The following is an 18,525-nucleotide window of genomic DNA, read 5'->3' on the forward strand; positions in this document are numbered from 1 at the left end:
TGTGATCGACCGGCTCGATTCGGTCTTACGTAGCAAAATTTGCATTGGATAAAAGCATAGACACAGCTACAAACTGGTATATCATACACTACAGTTGACGAACAATGGGAAAGTAATTATGCTTTGAAAGTTGATAAACTTGTAAAATCACCTTTGAGAAAATGATCCTTCAATGTTTTTGTACAGATACTGGAGGGCTCTTCTTTGTCTACACCCATTCAGCCTCGTTCACACCCTCTTAAGCTTTAGTCCCACCCATCTCTTTAAGGACTCACGTGAGGCTATGTAGTAAACAACCAAAGGTTTAAAGACTAAAGGCTGGTTTACTACGGTGTGTTCGTAAATTTAATCTGGAGTGCCAGAGGGTTTTCTGGGCGTTCGAGTGTTGTCAGAGTGTTTCGCTCTTGGCGCGTTTGGAGTGCACACTGGACGCTCTGGCCGAGGAGTAGGGTTGATTAGAGCGTTGTGACCTAACATCAGCAGTCAAGCACCCAGGCTAACCGGCTAACGTTGGCTAGCTTGCTAGCTACTTCCAGACACAATTGAGAGAACAGCTCACTCTGACCATTTTACTTGCCCCAGCAGAGGTGGTTAGGCTGTTTTTATGAGTGTTGGTGACTGCAACTGTGCTGCTGGCAACAATTTAATCAAGCTTTTTTGCCAATGCTTACTGACACCGGCCATATTCAACGGGTGTTGAGTGTTCGTAAATTTGTCAGTTATTCTGCGCTTTTACCAGCTACGTCTAATGACAGTTTTTGCAGTGACATCATGAACATTCTACTGAAATGGTTACTTGTATAGTGCTGTCTTTTGTTTAGACATGTAGCTAGCTAGCTAGCTAAACAATGAATCATAATCCCAACTCATAACTTTACTACTGTGCTTGTTGTATCTGCAGGTAGCTAACCAAGCAGGTTCAATGTTAGCTAGCTAACATTAGGCAATAACTAGCAATGCAAATGGCTCTGAGATACGAATAATATTACTACACAGATCATACATGTAACGTTAGCTAGCGAGCCAGCCAGATAATGTTAGCTTGCTAGCTAACAGAAGACTTGAAATGAAAATGACTTTCTGACAAAATTAGAAGCGTGTAATATCTGAAAATGTAGCTAGCTAGACTCTCTTAACTGTATACATGGATGGACGCATCTCTCTCTCTGTCACAGATGCCATGGTTGCCCTTAGTTTGAAGATGTAATCCGGAGACAGGTGTTTTATACAACAACCTTCTGTGTGTTCTCTTTTCGACTCTGTGCATATTTGCAATCAAACGGACATACTTTTCTTTATCTCCTTAGCTATCATACTCTAATTCCACTGATTTCAAAACTCGGTCCTTCAGAAAGTGGAGAGTAACACTTATTCAGTTCTACTACGTGATATAAAAAAAAAAAGCCGCATTAGAAAGGATTACCTACATATACTGACCCACTCATGTTATAGACAGAAGTGTGTTACATGGCAGACCAATCCAAACTTCTCTCTCGGCATGTCCGGCCCACTCATTGTCTCAGGCAATCATGGCTAGCGGGAAGGTAGCTGACTTTTTCCATGGCTTAATCAACTAGGCTCATAATTTAGCAATTGTATAAGTTGTATAAGTTACAGATGGCTTACAAGTTTGTTATTAAGGCACATAAATGTTCACATGTTCCAGGAGGCATTTCTGGCCAAAAACACATTTTATGTTCAAATTGCTCTCCTGTGAAGTTGTGACGCGCGACAAAAGCCTAGTTTCCTGAAATGAGTCACATATGTCCCAATGGGGGTGTGTTTGAATGATGGACCGTGATCAGTGTGTGGGTAACTTACCCTCTACAAACCAAACATTGCTCACTCACAACAAACATGAAAAAAAAATTCCCCTTCCTGAACATAATGATTATTTACGGGCGATAAATATTCCTTCTCCCCAACATACATATCTTCTCCGGTGACAGGAGGATGAAAATTGTAATTTGAGCAAGGGTTTGGCTCATTTCAGAAATGTTGAATTGACTCCCATTCAATTCAAGAGTTGAAATTCGAATTGAATTGGCCAACAGGATGTAGAATTTGAGTTTGAGGGACAGGAAGAAAAATGTTATTCAATGCAATTCAAATAAATTCCACTCAGTCTTAGAACATTAGAGTTTTATTGAATCTGACAGTTTACATTTCCAGATACCAAATAATATATCACTTTTCTCTGGAAACCATGTTCATATACTCTATTAACCTCAGTGCTTAGAATAACCAATTATATTTCCACCAACCATTTAATTTGTTTTGCTTTTAGTGACTAAAATATTAGTCACACACCTATTTGTCAGTGGCAATTGATGAGACTATAACTGACTAAATAGACCAGAAAAAAATATAACGAAACAAAAAATGTTTTTCATTTCAGTTGACTAAAACGAGACGAGACAAAATGATCTCTGTGACCAAAATATGACTACTAAGTGGACTGGACATGAGTTTTTGGAGAGATGAAGAGCTTTCGGTGATAAGCACAATATTAGCAGCACAGTTCTCTTCAGAAGTGGGAAGGACGCCTCACACCTGGCACAGCCTATATTAAATAGCCATCATTAGCACATTGGAGACTGCTGCCTATATACATAGACTTGAAATCACTGGCCACTTTAATAAATCGAACACTAGTTACTTTAATAATGTTGACCTATTTTGCATTACTCATCTCATATGTATATACTGTATTCTATTCTACTGTATATTAGTCTATGCCGCTCTGACATTGCTCATCCATATATTTATATATTCTTAATTCCATTCCTTTACTTAGATTTGTGTGTATTGGGTATATGTTGTGAAATGGTTAGATATTACTGCACTGTCGGAGCTAGAAACACAAGCATTTCGCTACACCTGCAATAACATCTGCTAAACACGTGTATGTGACCAATCAAATTTGATTTGATTTTATCAGCTGTTGAGCTGCTGGAGACAAGTGATGAGTGTGGGCAGACAAGCTCCGCTCCGGCTCCGCTTCCGATTATACACATCGAGCAGGCTACTTTCTTGCTTCACCTTAGCTAACCATCAGCTTTCTCGTCAGCTACCCTTTGCCTGGTTAAGAAACACAAGCTGCTTTATGAAATAAAAACAATAGCAGCATTGAGATTAATAGCAAAACAACAGTCAAGCTATTTCTCTCCAATGAGTAGTCTATAGGAAAGTATGTTTTTGAATTTGTAGTCTTGCCCAACCCTCCCACTTTTCCTCAGAGAAAACAGCTTGATTCTAGCCCTTAAGGCTACCGTTCAAAAGACATGACCCTTAATACGAGCGCTTTGTTTTTTTCTGTCTATCGTGCATTGGCGGGCCGCATTTTACGTTCACAAAGCATATCGCGGGCCGTTCTAAACTAGGCTACTTTCGGACTGGACCATTAACCATTTGTTTAGGCTACACCTTGTTCAGTCATGCTCTCTTATTAACTAGCTATAGCTAACAACCTGGGGTGCGTTCAGCAGGTGGCAATGTTTTGGATCTCACGGTAATTACCCATTAATTAACAAACACATTTAGCTTCTCCTGGCTTCCATGCATAGCCTACAAGCCACTGATGCAGACCGTTGGAACAACTACATTTTAAAACGTCTAATAAATCCATGTAATACAGCATGCAGTCATTTTCAGAAGAACAGAATAGCATGCTCTGAGTTGTCGTTATGTTAGGCCCTGATCTGGCTGTGCTTTATGGCTGTGGGATACACTAGTTCATTTAGCAGACAAGATTTGATTAGGATTAAATGGCATGATTTTATATTATGAAGAATACAATTGAACATAGCTGAATAAAATAGAAAGGATATTTTCTCCAAACAATTTGGGGGTTCGCACATACAGTTATTCTGTGTTGATAGACTAACAAAGAAACTGGTACTCCTATATGCTTAATTTAGAGTTATTTATGTAACTTTAGTTGTGATACAAACTCTGGGCTATATGTTTAGATTTAGATTTTAATATCCAATTTTTTTTGTACCCCTTTTTTTCTCCTCAATTGGTAGTTACAGCCTTTTTCTGTTGTGCCCTAGGGCCGAATATAATAATTATTATTCCCTTCTCCCGGCTGGGCGCTCCAAAGCACCTCTGCCTCTCAACGGCTCTCTGTCACGTGATTGGGTCTTTCTCACAGGCTAGAAGTGAACACAGAAAATCGGGAACAACTGGGCAAGTTGTTATCCAATTCTGATATTGAAGATATTGGAAGAACTGTACACATGTACTTTTCATCAGCCAACAAGATGAATAGACCTAACGAACAGCAAAAGCACTAGCTTATGTCAATCTACTATCTCCCATGGTACAAAAGTTGACTTTTTCTATTCTGTGCAAGAAATAAATATTTCTAACATAGTTTGGGTGTAAAATATAAAACTCAAATATCACATTTACATAAGTATTCAGACCTTTTATACAATTCTTTGTTGAAGCACCGTTGGCAGCGATTACAGCCTCGAGTCTTCTTGGGTTTGAAGCTAGAAGCTTGGCACACCGGTATTTGGGGAGTTTCTCCCATTCTTCTCTGCAGATCTTCTCAAGCTCTGTCAGGTTGGATGGGGAGTGTCTCTGCACAGCTATTTTCAGGTCTCTCCAGATGATGTTCGATCGGGTTCAAGTCCGGGCTATGGCTGGACCACTCTAGGATATTCACAGACATGTCCCGAAGCCACTCCTGCGTTGTCTTGGCTGTGTGCTTAGGGTCGTTGTTCTTTTGGAAGATGAACCTTCCCCCCAGTCTGAGGTCCTGAGCACTCTGGAGCAGGTTTTCATCAAGAATCTCATCATCATCCCCCAAAATATATAGGGGATTGGAAATGATGCAGACAATTACTTTGATGTAGCCACCATCTATCTGCAATTTTTAAAGCTGATCCTGTAACACATGCCATGTCCCAAATGGAACCCTATTCTCTATTTAGTGCAATTTATAGGGAATAGGGTGCCATTAGGGCTGTAGCCTGTGAATTAATGGCTGAGTTGTATTATCCAGACAGCCCTGTGCTGTGAAGGGGGCCAGGTATGTGTGAATAGCACCCCCCCCTCCACCGTCTGGGGCCTCTCTCTATCTCACTATCTCATTACTAGGCTAAAAACCCTATGAGAAATAGGGCGAAGCAGCAGAGCTCCATTGAGTAACCTTTTCAGTCTAAAGCCTGAACAAAATGCACTAGCTGTATAATATGTTACATGTTCCTGTTTTGCTATAATTCTGTTATTGGGTTTAGAATGGACAGAATATGACTTGATTGGTCGTGTCTTTTCTTTAGGGGCGCCCTATTGGACGATGTTGGAGAAGATGGAGAAGAGGCTGCACGCGGTGCCTGCTGCCAACACAGTCAAGTTCCGCTGTGCTGCCGGGGGCAACCCACGTCCTAAGATGCGCTGGCTGAAGAACAGCCGACCATTCCGACAGGAGGACCGCATGGGCGGGTATAAGGTACGCGAGAACCCTGCGCTGCAGCATGCACGGAGTTTCTCACGACTAGTGTCTTGGAATGAGTCTATGTTGTTAAATGTTTCAATTCGAGTTTACATTTCAATCAATCAAATTTTATTTGTCATTTACACGTGTTCAGCAGATGTTATTGCGGGTGTAAGCGAAATGCTTGTGAACTGAAAGGATTTTAGAAAGGATTTACTCTTCCAATGCTATTTTCTGCTTCTTGATCTTGATGCAGACTGTTGCCCTTCCCGTTTGGCTCTTAAAATCCGCTAATCACATCACCCAACCCCTCTACACCATCACTGGAGACAAAGGAGGGGGGAGGGCAGGGTTGCTGGTGTGAAATTGGACTCAGACATCTGTGTGTGTGCTCTCGATGGGACATTTTACTCACTCTCTCTCCCCCAGCTTTAAATGTCTCCCAACTCCCCCAATTAGAAAACCCAAACATACAGTAAAACTTTAGGTCACATAGACAGTAAGCAAGTAGAAAGTGACACAAATTAAGAGAACAACAATTGGTACAATCAGGGTTCACGTTAGAGTTCCAAAATGTGCATTTTCACAATGCAGATCTTCAAGAAATCTCCGTTTTAAACCATTTCCCGTGTTTTATATAAAGTCAAGTGTTATCTTCTTCAATAGAGTGAGCAGGGGCATGCAACTATAGTGCGACACATTCGGTAGAAAATAGCTTAATTTTCATCAGATGACAACAGAAGTGTAACTCACGGCCTTCATATTTATCATAGAAAGAATGTAGAAGAAAGTTCCTAATGTTTTGTTTGAAGTTAATCTAGCATTTTACCGGAGAAAAGTTGGCTACACCGAGAAAAGTACAGAAGAAAAGTAGCTACACACCAGTTAGAGTGCTGTCTGCTGATAGAATGCCCATTCATGAGTTCTCGTCCAATTGAAGAAATGCAACTGAAGCAAAAAATGTGTCTGATGCCGAACAGAAATTATAATAAGAAGCATTTTAGACCTGCAGAAATAGCCACGGGATGGTTTTTCAATACCGCCAATATTGTTGAAACTTTATATTTTACTTGTTTAAATAAAGCGTCGGCCCGCCACAAGGAGTCGCTATAGTGCGATGAGCCAAGTAAAGCCCCCTCGACCAAACCCTCCCCTAACCCGGACTGGGCCAATTGTGCGCCGCCCTATGGGACTCCCTGTCATGGCCGTTTGTGACAGCCTGGGATCGAACCTTGATCTGTAGTGACGCCTCAAGCACTGCGATGTATTTATTGCCCTGTATCTACTTTTTAAGTAAATATCTGCACCTGTCACATTATTTTACATTATGAAGCTTACCGGTAGTTCCCAGTCACAGTTTGTTTACAAGCACACAATGACGAGAGGCATGAGCCTTACCGAATATCCCAGGATGGCAGAAGGTCGGTATGAAGGCATGACAATCTGAAAACCGCCCAAGCATTAAACACACCCAAGAGGTGACCTAGGATTCAACTGTAAATGCAAATGTAGTCCTGAAGGTTTTTTTCTCAAAGACTTTTGATTTCAATATTTTTCAATTCTACATCTATATGTATTCTATTTCTATTCAATATTCTAAATATATTTTAAAAATGTCTTTAAAAAAAAGGCCAGGAGACTTGATACAATTGCACTACAGTTTTTTTTTAAATATATATATTCCAAATTGACATTTTTTGTTCCAACAGAGGAAGTCTGGAGAGAAAGTTTCTTAATCATTTCACTACAGCCTCTGTGGTACTTATAAGATAACAGTTAGTAAGTTGATTTATTTGTCCTGAAAATACCTGAGGCCACATGTAATGGGAAACAGGGAAAGTCAAACTGGGCCCGGTTTACTGACAGCAATGGAACTTTGGCTTACGAATGTTTTAACAATGCATCTTTCCCACAACGGCCAAAGATGTAACATGCATTCCCAAAACACCATGCTAAGTGCGTTGTTGGAGCATGTGTCGATACAGATCGGAAGAAAGTTAGTGCTGTTCTTGTATCAGCTTTCTCAATTCATATCTTACCTAAACACACTTCTGATGACGAATCAGCTCCGAGAGACATATTACCAGCTTATTCTAATTCTTACCCCCCCGAAAAATTGTGCATGTTAAGCTACACCATTAAATATATTGAGACAAATTACAGACGGTATCAAAATATAACTGCGTTTATTGAACATTACATTTATTTCAATATGATTAAAATAGGCCTATAGCCTATTGTATTTATATTTTAATTCAGTCATATTTTAATTCAGTCATTTGAAGAATATTTTTCGCACGTTGCTTGTTTGTATCAATTGCAAAGACATTGGCAACTTTGTATTTGTAATCAACTTTATTCTGAAGTTGTCAGCGGTCACAGAGAGATGGGTAAACCATGAGATTCTATGTTTAGTAGAGATATTCTGTGTATAAAGTGACACGAGAGGGCAAAAAAAAGCATCTAACGACACACTTAGCTGCGCTACAAGAGGCTGGCGTTAGATGACGAGCATTTTCAAGTGCAGCGTTAAATAACAACGGTTTTGGAAACAGCTCGGAGATGTAATGATGCTCCTACGAAGGTTCTAACGATGAACTTTGCCTTAAGATACTTTTGAGAAACCGGGCCCTGGCCAGTGATGTTTTATTTCCTCTCAGCATTAAATGGATGTTAAGAGCTACATTTTGTCTGAAAAACCTGAATTCCTCCCATCTGTCATAGACTATTTGGGTTGGAGTTCAACATTTGTGTTTGGGTCAGAGAGAACCCTTCTTTCGCTTTTTACAAGCTTCACAATAGCCTCAAATATATGTAGATACTTCAGCTGAACAAGATTGGGGAATCATCCAATTCTAATTGCCCTAAATGAACTGCATTTGATCAAAATCGAATCAAAACTCACATCACACTTTACAGTGATAGATTCATTTGTAAGTTATCCAGTGTGCTTGGATGTGATAGGGAAGGAACAAAGTAGTTCGTGGGTGATCGTTTACGAGAAAACACAGCCATCTCTTCATGGGAATTTCCTGAGAATATGTTGACGTAGCCACAAGCTAGCTAATATGATTCCCCTTGACTTTAATTCTAGTGAATAGTGGTGTCACGATACCAGAATGACTTTGACACCGACACCAGGTTTAGTATCACAATACTTGATACCATCACGATACTTCATATCAAAACGATACCACAACAACAAAAAATAATGCATATTAGCCAAAGAATGGCACTTGATCCAGCCATGTATGCATTCATTAATCAATTATACAATCAATTTTACTTTGTTTTTATCAGCTACAAAACAACATAATGGTAATCACTTAATTGAATGGTAAATCTCTATTGATAAACTGAGTAAAACAAGATGTATCCTATGTCTATTTACAATACAGGTGATTGCGCTCTCTGTAGCCAATAAAGACCTTTAAACAGGTTAACATTCCCAAGGCCGCAGGGCTTGATGAATTGCCAGGCCTCGTACTCAGAGCATGCACTGACCAGCTGGCAAGTGTCTTCACTGACATTTTCAACCTCTCCCTGACCCAGTCTGTAATACCTACTTGTTTCAAGCAGACCTCCATAGTCCCTGTGCCCAAGAACACCAAGGTAACCAGTCTAAATGACTATTGCCCCATAGAACTCACATCTGTAGCCATGCTTTGAAAGGGTGGTCATGGCTCACATCAACACCATCATCCCATTCTACAGCTGCACCATTGAGAGCAACTTGACTGGCTGCATCACCGCTTGGTATGGCAACTGCTTGGCATCCTATCCTGATTGCCTAGTCACTTTTACCCCTAGGTACATGTACTGTACATATTACCTCAACTACCTTGTGCCCCTGACTCGGTACTGGTATTCCTTGTATATAGCCTCATTACTGTTATTTTATAGTGTTACTATTTCCTTTTATTTATTTATATTGTCTCTTTGGGGGGTTGTAAGTAAACATTTCACAGTAAAGTTTGTTGTATTCGGCGCATGTGACAAATACAATTTTATGCGATTTGATGTGAGGCTAGCGAAGAAAGTTGGCCTACAAAGCTGGAAGCTACCAGTATTGTCTTGCGTTGTAAAAGTGTTCTAGTCTGTATGGAAATTGTTTTGCAAACAGTAACGAACAGTTAGAACATTTCTACGTGCTGTGTTGCATTATTGAAGTCTGTTAACTTCTACTTCTGTGCAGCATCAGTGGGGAGCTAACAATGCAGTTCAGACAGCTCTAACAATGAACGAGTAAGTGGAGCAGGCACTTTGCTCTTCATACTATAAAGGGGCTGTGCCAATAGACAGACTTGATCCTCTCAATCACGTGAAATACATTTGACAGAAGTACCGGATGTAACAAAGATTCTAGTAAATTCTTGAGGGGAGGGGGCGGCGGGGGGGTTGGTATACCGTGGAACACCACTTGTTAATACAGTATTCAGCAGAACTCCCTGTCCCCACGACATAGTGTCTTCAGTGACACTTCAGTAAACACACATACACATCACACTTGACTGGCCCCTGCTACAATAGAGGACCATGGTCAGTGAACGGGGCTGAGATCCTTGCTTGTCTGTGTGTAGTCACCAGTGCAGGCCACAGCCACAATGACCAAATGACCACATGTGGGTTTATACAGTACCAGTTGATTGTTAACAGAGAAAACAAGGGCCTTAATATACAAAACAGAATGTACAGTGCAAGTGTCACGACTGTTTGATTTTCTATATGTAGTAAAAAGTCAAATATTTGGGATCTTTGGTGTTTTCTAAGGCAGTGGTTCCCAAACTTATTATAAAACCTTTACCAAGGTTTTTTTTTTTTTTTTAATGGGGGGGGGACTCAGTCGGGCCTTCAACTTTCTTTTGAAAATTGTAATAGTAGAATTTCGAAATTGGGTAGTGTATAATCAGTTTTCCTCTCGTCAGTCATTGCATACCTTAGAGTGCTATTTAGAACTTTTTGGATATGGAATTGTCCATATCAACTAGCCCAAGTTCCACTAGCCCAACTAGCCCAACTAGCCCAAGTTCCAGTAGCCCAACTAGCCCAACTGATTTTGTTGTATTGTTTGTCACTCAGATATCACATGAACACACATAAGACATGGCAAAATGTATAGAATTGTAGGAAATAAGCTTTTAGATCTGCTCAATGTCCTCTCCGCCAACAAGAGGGGTGTGAACAGTTTGTGTCATCGACAGTGCTTGTGCTCATAGAAATAGACGAGGCGGGTACGGGGCCGCGAGTCAAAATGATGGGAGGGGGCCTAAGAGTTAAACATTTGGGAACCACTGTTCTAAGAAGTAGAAGGGTAAGTGGTAGCTTTAGGAGCTTTCCATTCCACAGTCCAAGCAAAACAGTGAACTTCCTTGGTAAGGTGTAGAAGCTCACCTTTGGATCAGTCTGTCACCACCCGTAATATTGTTTTTCACCATGATGCACTAGTGAGAACAAACCTGACCGCCCGTCACTCACCGTGCCTCCTCACTCTCTCTCAATCTTATATAGTACTCTACAATTGTCTATTTTGGTCTGCATCCTTCCATCCCATGCATTGTTTTCCCTCTCAGGTGCGTCACCAGCACTGGACCCTGATTATGGAGAGTGTGGTGCCGTCAGACAAGGGCAACTACACTTGCCTGGTGGAGAACGCATACGGCGCCATCAATCACACCTACACCCTGGATGTAGTGGGTGAGTACTGTACTGGGCTTGCCCTGGGATGGAGGTAGGGATGAGGGGATGGAGGGATTGGGGGTTAATAATATTATCTGCAAGACACCCGTGGGGTGTTGGTGTCAGAGCCAGGGTCAGCTATATCAGAGCCAGGGTCAGCTATATCAGAGCCAGGGTCAGCTATATCAGACCCAGGGTCAGCTATATTTTTCATCCTGTTGGCTCTGGGATTCGAACCTTTTGGTTACTGGCCAAATGAGCTAACCTCAAGACTACCTGCCACCCCTACCTAAACGTTATCTGTTTGGGCCAGCATTAGGGGTTCTGATGGAGCGGGGGGGTTAATGCTGGCTGTTTGATCCCCCAGGTGCACGCTACTATACTCTATGCAGGTGCAGAGAAGGAATGCTACCTAGGTGTGCCAGGTCTGTTTCTAAGGGCAGTACTGATGCATGTACTGTATGTAGGCAGGGCCCTGGTCATTGCTCCTTGGTCACAATAGCCTGATTCACACCAAACCAAGTCGAACTAAACTGGGATTTCCTGGTTACGAATCAACCACATTTACTGGAACTTTTTTTTTTACCCGGAAAGGCAATATCCAAGCCAAGACAGTACGGTTCGGGGCAACTGTCAAGTGGACATAAGGACCAGGGATGTGACCGTCAGAGGAGCTGGAGAGGGACAGTGGGAGTGGCATGCTGCTGTGCTTCTCTCTGGGGGCAAACAGAACCAATCGGTTATCAGTATTACAAGGGGGCACAGCAAGTTCAAACCCAACTCACTCAACCCCTTTACGCTGACCTTTGGAGCAAGCAAGAGTGTGTGTGTGTGTGTGTGTGTGTGTGTGTGTGTGTGTGTGTGTGTGTGTGTGTGTGTGTGTGTGTGTGTGTGTGTGTGTGTGTGTCATAGTCACCATGCTATGCATGCAGTTATGGAGAGACCTACACCCGACACATACTATACATGCAAACAAGCGTATATTTCACAGAAACACTCAAGTCACGAACATACTGTACGTTTCACAGAAGCACTAGAGCCACAGTGTGGTCCGAGAGCAGACTGGCTATAATTCAAACGTAGCAGCGCTAAGCAGCCACCACGACGACTACATGATGAACCCGGTCAGGCTCCACAGGACTTGACCGAAGCGAGTCTTCTTTTAGCCTCTACCCCCAACACCTTTCTTTTAACAACACTTTTTTCTGTAACACACCTAAAAGAGGATCTAAGAATTCTCTGAAAAGTTTTCTGAGCATAAGCTGTGGCACAACTAGATGCATTGTAGATTTATGTGTGTTTGTGTATTTGAATGTGTGAAGATGTACTTATTTTAATTAGTAGTCAAAATAATTATTATGATTTACTGACTGATGTTTGACGGTTGTTAACCTTTTACTGCAGTGGGCTGAATCAGGTTCACGCAGAGTGTTTCTTGGTAGTCTTAAACAAATCTATTTTGAAACCAAAGTACACACCTCACACATATGGCTATAGTCTTTAGAAAAAGACACCACTACCATGTCAGATATAGAGTTGAAATGTATTCAATTTTGAGTTTGCATCCCAATATTACACTTTATATACATCATAGAAGACTGAAGTATAACAAAACAGTTTGACATAAAAACACTGGATTTTCGGTGGTTTAAAAATAAGAATGTTTGTGAAATTATGAAAAATGTTAATAATGTTCCACCCATGAGGCCCCTAGAGGGTGATTTGGTCATTTGATCAAATAATCAAATAAATATAATTTTGTGTTGTCTTGACTAGCTGTAGAGAAATATATTGTATTGGACAGCTTGCTAGCTATCATGCTACTGAGTTGTTTATGTGTAAAGGGAGAAGTGGGCACAGAGAGGGAGTAAGGTGTTTGCATCTGTTTGTGGTGTAGGGTACCTCATTCTCTCCATGTTAATATGTGTGTGTGTGTTGGTGTGTGTGAGAGACAGAGAGAGAGTGATTGAGAGACTGTGAGAGAGGTGTGCATGTGAGCGAGAGGGATGGAAGGAGGAGGGGCGGGGACAATAAGCACGCTAAGCCAAAGGAATGCGTAGGGAGGAGGGAAAAAGAGATAGAGACAAGGGAGGGGTGGGAATCATCTGACAGACAGACAGACAGACAGACAGACAGACAGACAGACAGACAGACAGACAGACAGACAGACAGACATACATGGAAGTAGCCACTGGGCACAGACGTCAATATCTATTCCACGTTGGTTCAATTTCATTGAAATCAACAACGTTGATTCAACCAGTGTGTGCCCAGTGGGTATTCTCTCTACCTTCCTTTTCTTATTCATTCTCTTCACCCCTCTCGCTTTCTCTTTTCAATCTCCATCTGTTAAGCTCCATTTATTCACTCTTATTATTTTCCCACCCCTTCCCCCTCCTCTCCTTTCTCTGTCACCTCTCCCCACCTAAAAGCCCTCCTTCTTTAACCCATCCAGTGCCCTGGGTTGGGGGGGGGGGGTGTTGTGCAGGGTAGTGAAGGGGAGGCAGTGGTAGGGTGTGAAAGGGGGCATTGTTTGGCAGGTCTTGCTCTGTTTGGATTTGCAGGCCAAATGTTTGCTTGCAAAATGCAGATCGTTTTTAGTGAAGGAAAATGAAGGTGTTTCTCCAAGACTGGTGCATATTTGAGTCGGAACGTGGCTGTATAATTTAACCCTTACCAGGGCACAGTGTCTGCTAATGTTTACTTACAGTACTTCAAATAGTTGCCAAAGTTGCCAACATTTTGCAATAAAATGCATTTTGAAATAGCATCTGCTCAGAAAGTGACTGAAGTGAGTTTTTAGATTCAACTCCTACTACAGGTGTGTTTCGTCCTTATCAGTAGAGATAACTCCTCTTTGTTTTGTGTGAATGATCTAAGTGGTGTGGTGATAAGAGACAGGCAGTTCTCTTGTCATGACTCTGCTTGTCTCCCGGTTGTGGAATATTCACACATGTCCACTGTTCCCCTTAACATCCAGACCAGGCCCCCTTCACAGCCTCAAAACTTAAAAAACACAAGCATATAGTAAGAACAGTTTTTTGCATCAGGCTTTTGGCTAGTATTCTGTGCTCGTTTTCAGTTCCTTACACATAAAGTGTCTGTGTCTTAATGCTTAGTCTCAAGGTACCCAGTGGTGATCGAGCTTAGTTGATCAGTTGACTTTCATTGACATTAGTAATACGAACCTGTCTATTCCTTAAGGGTGCACAGAGCAAGGTTGGAGTTTGAAATGGCCATGGAGAAGTCTCAATGCACAAACTAACATAACTCATCATAATACATCTTCCCCTTTTCTCTGTCCATCTTAGAACGGTCCCCCCATCGGCCCATTCTCCAAGCAGGGCTGCCAGCCAACACCAGTGTGCAAGTGGGGGAAGACGCACGCTTCGTGTGTAAGGTGTACAGCGACGCTCAGCCCCACATTCAGTGGCTGCAGCACATCCAAAAGAATGGTAGTCGCACTGGCCCAGACGGACACTCCTACGTCCGCGTCCTAAAGGTACTTTCCAGCCCTCCATGGCCCCTCATTGGCTGTTCTGACTTGAGCGGTGAAAATTGCTGGCTCCTCCTTCCTGTGACATATTCCTATAAATATTTTTTTTTCTTCAAAGTGTAGGCTAATAATGATTATGTTTTCAGGTTACCTTTTTGCCATTTGTAAAAGCTTTTTGTTAGTGTCCAATTTCTCTTCCTATAAGAGAGTGAAACTGAAAGAAAACTACATTTTCCCCCTTTACGAAGAGTAATAAATACTAATTGTCCTTCTATACTATACTACTGGAGCACTCTAGCTGTGTTCCTGTCTGGGTGGCGGCTCCTTTACTCTCCTCTCCCTGCACTTAGATTGCAGATGTGACAGTTAACAGGCTTTTCTGTGTTTTATCCCCTTGCTGCCGTGTGTGTGTGTGCACATGCGTGTTTTTGTATGTGTGGCTCACACACTCCAGCGCTCGGGCATCAATAGCTCGGACGTGGAGGTGCTCACACTCACCAACGTGACCGAGGAGGATGCCGGAGAGTATACCTGTAAAGTCTCCAATTATATAGGGGCGGTCAACCAGTCGGGCTGGCTGACCGTCATCCCAGGTAACCACTGACGCCTGACCCTTGACCTCTGTTGACCCCCTCCCTTATGGTCTCTTTGGGCCTGTTACTGACCCGGTTCAGTATGGTTTGGTGGTGTGCTGGTCTTGGTTCCTGTTGGGGTGTGGACTGACCTACTCTCTCCCAGTGTTCTACTGTTTTACTCCCAGCTGCTCTACTGTGCTGTGTCTGACTGTGACTGTACAGCCATGGAAATGCCCACTGGACCTGCACGCCCATGCACTAACCTGCCATGTCCATCACGTGCCTCATCTCTCTCGCTCGCTCTCGCTCTCTCAGTTGAAAGGTGTGATGTGTCATTGTACAGGCTAGTGTTGGGTGCTGCAGTGGGGTGATCTCCATATATTCTCCTTCTGTGGTTGTGTGCACTATGCATACACAGGCCTGGTGTGGACTTACTATTGGGCTCTGGTGTTGTGGGTGAAGGGATTTTTTTTACAGTGTTTTTGTGTATTGTGTTTCCTATTTTTCCCTGTGGTACGAGGTGCTCTTCTTGTTTGTTTTGAAAGCTCCTCCCATCTACTCTCTATCTCTATATATGGGTCACCAGTTCTCCTCCCAGTGATGGACACCATCCAGCTTCTCCTCTCTCCTGGTGTTGTGGATTTAATTGTTACATCTGCTTCCTCCTGCTCTCTTCTTCCCTCCCCTCTATTCTTACTCCGACTCCTTTCCCTTTATCTTACTTTCTTCCATTTCAACCCCCTCGATCCTCAAATATCCATCCTCTACTCTAATCCTTCATCTTCCCTTCTTTTCCTGCATCCTCCCTCCCTTTGTCTTCCTCCTTCTTCTTCCACCCCTCCTGTCCCATTCTCCACCCCCCCTTCCTTTCTCTTCCTTTCCTCCTTTTCATCGTCCTCCACCCTTCCTCCTCTCCCTCTCCCAGACCGCAGGTGTTAACACCACGGACAAGGAGATTGAAGTCCTCTACCTCCCCAATGTCACTTACGAGGATGCTGGGGAGTATACGTGCTTGGCGGGCAATTCTATTGGGATCTCCTATCATACTGCTTGGTTGACGGTGCTTCCAGGTATATACACTCAACTATACTGCGCTCCCTTTCCCCCCTTTCTCTATCAATGTTGTCCACTAATGGTTCAATGTTCAGTCAATAAAGTTATTTCGATAATTTCTATGGGAAGACGAACAGAGAAGTGAAAAGTCCCTCTGGAGTGAAAACAACCTAACTCAACGAAATAACAAAATATCATAGGGCTCCCGTGGGGCGCAGAGGTCTAAGGCACTGCATCACAGTGCTAGCTGTGCCACTAAAGATCCTGCGCTCTAGTGACTTCTGTGGCGTGCCGGGCACATGCACGCTGACACGTTCGCCAGGTGTACGGTGTTTCTTCCAACATATTGTAAGGCTAGCTTCTGGGTTAAAAGGGCATTGTGTCAAGATGCAGTGCGTCTTGGCTGGGTTGGTTTCAGGGGACGCACGGCTCTCGACTTTCGTCTCTCCTGAGTCCGTACGGGAGTTGCGGCGATGGGACAAGACTGTAACTACCAATTGGATACCACAAAATTGGAGAGAAAAACGGGTCAAATAAAAATGTAAATATCAGACTACTATGATGAGCTTACACAGTCAACAACTCAACATATAACTCCGTGTAATTAGACCCCTTTCTGTGTTTAACATTGCTGCACAGAGGGCGATGCGCGCAAGTTGTTGGCAGAACAAGGGGGAGTTCTTATTTACATGTTGCTTATGAGTACATTTCGCACTACTTTTTGATTACAATTGGATTTGAAGGCTCGTATGAATGTCCTGCGTCATATAATGTTTATGTCGTCATCGCAAGTCGAGGTTATGTTTAATGGGCGCAGATGGTGATTTACTTTCTAACTGCTGCCAAGAGTCGCACACATCTATACGTGACGTCAGTGTGTCGTGTACTGGAAAAGGCTCTATACTAGAGCAGGAATATGTATTCCATATATTCTGTTATCTTGATTGGCAACGTTTTGATAGCTCGGGGCCTAATAGAGGGACATTTGCTCAAGGCTTATTATAACTCCAGAGCGAAAGACGACTTCCCCGAATGGCTCAAGTACAGTGCATTCGAGAAAGTATTCAGACCCCTTGACTTTTTCCAGATACTTTTCTAAACTCACCACGTATTGGATCACACAAAAAAAAAAACATAACTTTTACATTACTGTGTAGGTTACCAATAAAATGGTCTGACAATGCAATATACTCTGTGTTCACATCCCAAACTAAATAAATGATCTCGCTACAATACATTTTAATAGAAAGTTGTCAAAAATAGATATGATATGTCTATTTGTGGAAAAATCAACCTGATTTAACTCTTTAGTCATATCTCAGTTTACTAATTTTCGTATGGCATTGCCTACACCTGGCAAATTATGTTTTTAATTATATGAGCAAAAATATTCCATTTAATTTGGAACGGAAGCCAAACAAAATTAAACTGGCCTATTTATATGAATATTAATTCGGGGGCAGAACTAATTTAATATAAAATCATTAGACCTCTCACTAAAGGCTTCAGTCATACAAAAGGTATACTTAAATCTGAACGGGTTCTCTCGTAAATTAGTAAGAATGTCTCACCCCATGTTCAAGAATGTTATTTTTCCCTTTATTCAGATTACAAGAGAAAGGCCATAATGTATTAATTCCAGCCACCAATGCTCTGGATAACACGAAAAGAGCTTAACAAGCTCTGCTAGGGCGAGTAAAATGGTAAGAGTGAGGTGTTCTCTCATTTGTGTCTGGAAGTAGCTAGCCAATGTTTGCCAATTAGCTTGGGTGCTTGACTGGCATCCAGTGCTTGCTCTGAAAGCTCCGAGAGTAAAATGCTCTGTAAAATGCTCTAAAATGCTCCACTGGATGTCATAAGGTGTATGCACCAATTTGTAAGTCGCTCTGGATAAGAGCGTCTGTTAAATGACTTAAATGTAAATGTAAATGTAAACTTACTAACGCCCCGAGCACACTGTGAGTGCACTCTGGCACTCCAGATTGAATTTACCAACACACCCGAAGTCGTAAAATATATAGCTAGCAATATGTTATGCTAACAAGATAGTAAGAAGTTGAATAGCAACAGCATAAAATTCTGGTAGACAAGCGCTAGAACGCTCAACTTGAAAGGATACCGTTTGTTTACAGTAAACTAAATTGAACTAATAGGACATAGTGTGAAGTATATACTCATTAAGTATGTAGTATACAGAATGTTAGTATGGGTATTCAAACACGGCTATGGTCAGTCGAGCAATAATATAATAATACTCTTAGCAAACAATTTTGTCTTTA

General features: G+C 42.1%; 1 protein-coding gene across 7 annotated transcripts in view; it reads left to right on the forward strand.

The window, feature by feature from the left end:
- LOC118369377 (fibroblast growth factor receptor 2-like) overlaps positions 1–18,525 on the forward strand; it is a 114,265-nt gene that overhangs the window by 34,799 nt on the left and 60,941 nt on the right. For 5 of the 7 annotated variants that reach the window (XM_052498271.1, XM_052498273.1, XM_052498276.1 and 2 more), the window contains 4 exons: positions 5,292–5,461; positions 11,017–11,140; positions 14,434–14,624; positions 16,119–16,263. In XM_052498271.1, the coding sequence (XP_052354231.1) occupies positions 5,292–5,461; positions 11,017–11,140; positions 14,434–14,624; positions 16,119–16,263 (630 nt within the window). Of the gene's footprint in view, positions 1–5,291; positions 5,462–11,016; positions 11,141–14,433; positions 14,625–15,072; positions 15,212–16,118; positions 16,264–18,525 lie in introns of all 7 variants that reach the window. The other 2 variants (XM_052498274.1, XM_052498275.1) reach the window with 1 other exon arrangement.

This window comes from Oncorhynchus keta, chromosome 36 (assembly GCF_023373465.1).
Source record: "Oncorhynchus keta strain PuntledgeMale-10-30-2019 chromosome 36, Oket_V2, whole genome shotgun sequence".
Classification (NCBI taxonomy): domain Eukaryota; kingdom Metazoa; phylum Chordata; class Actinopteri; order Salmoniformes; family Salmonidae; genus Oncorhynchus; species Oncorhynchus keta.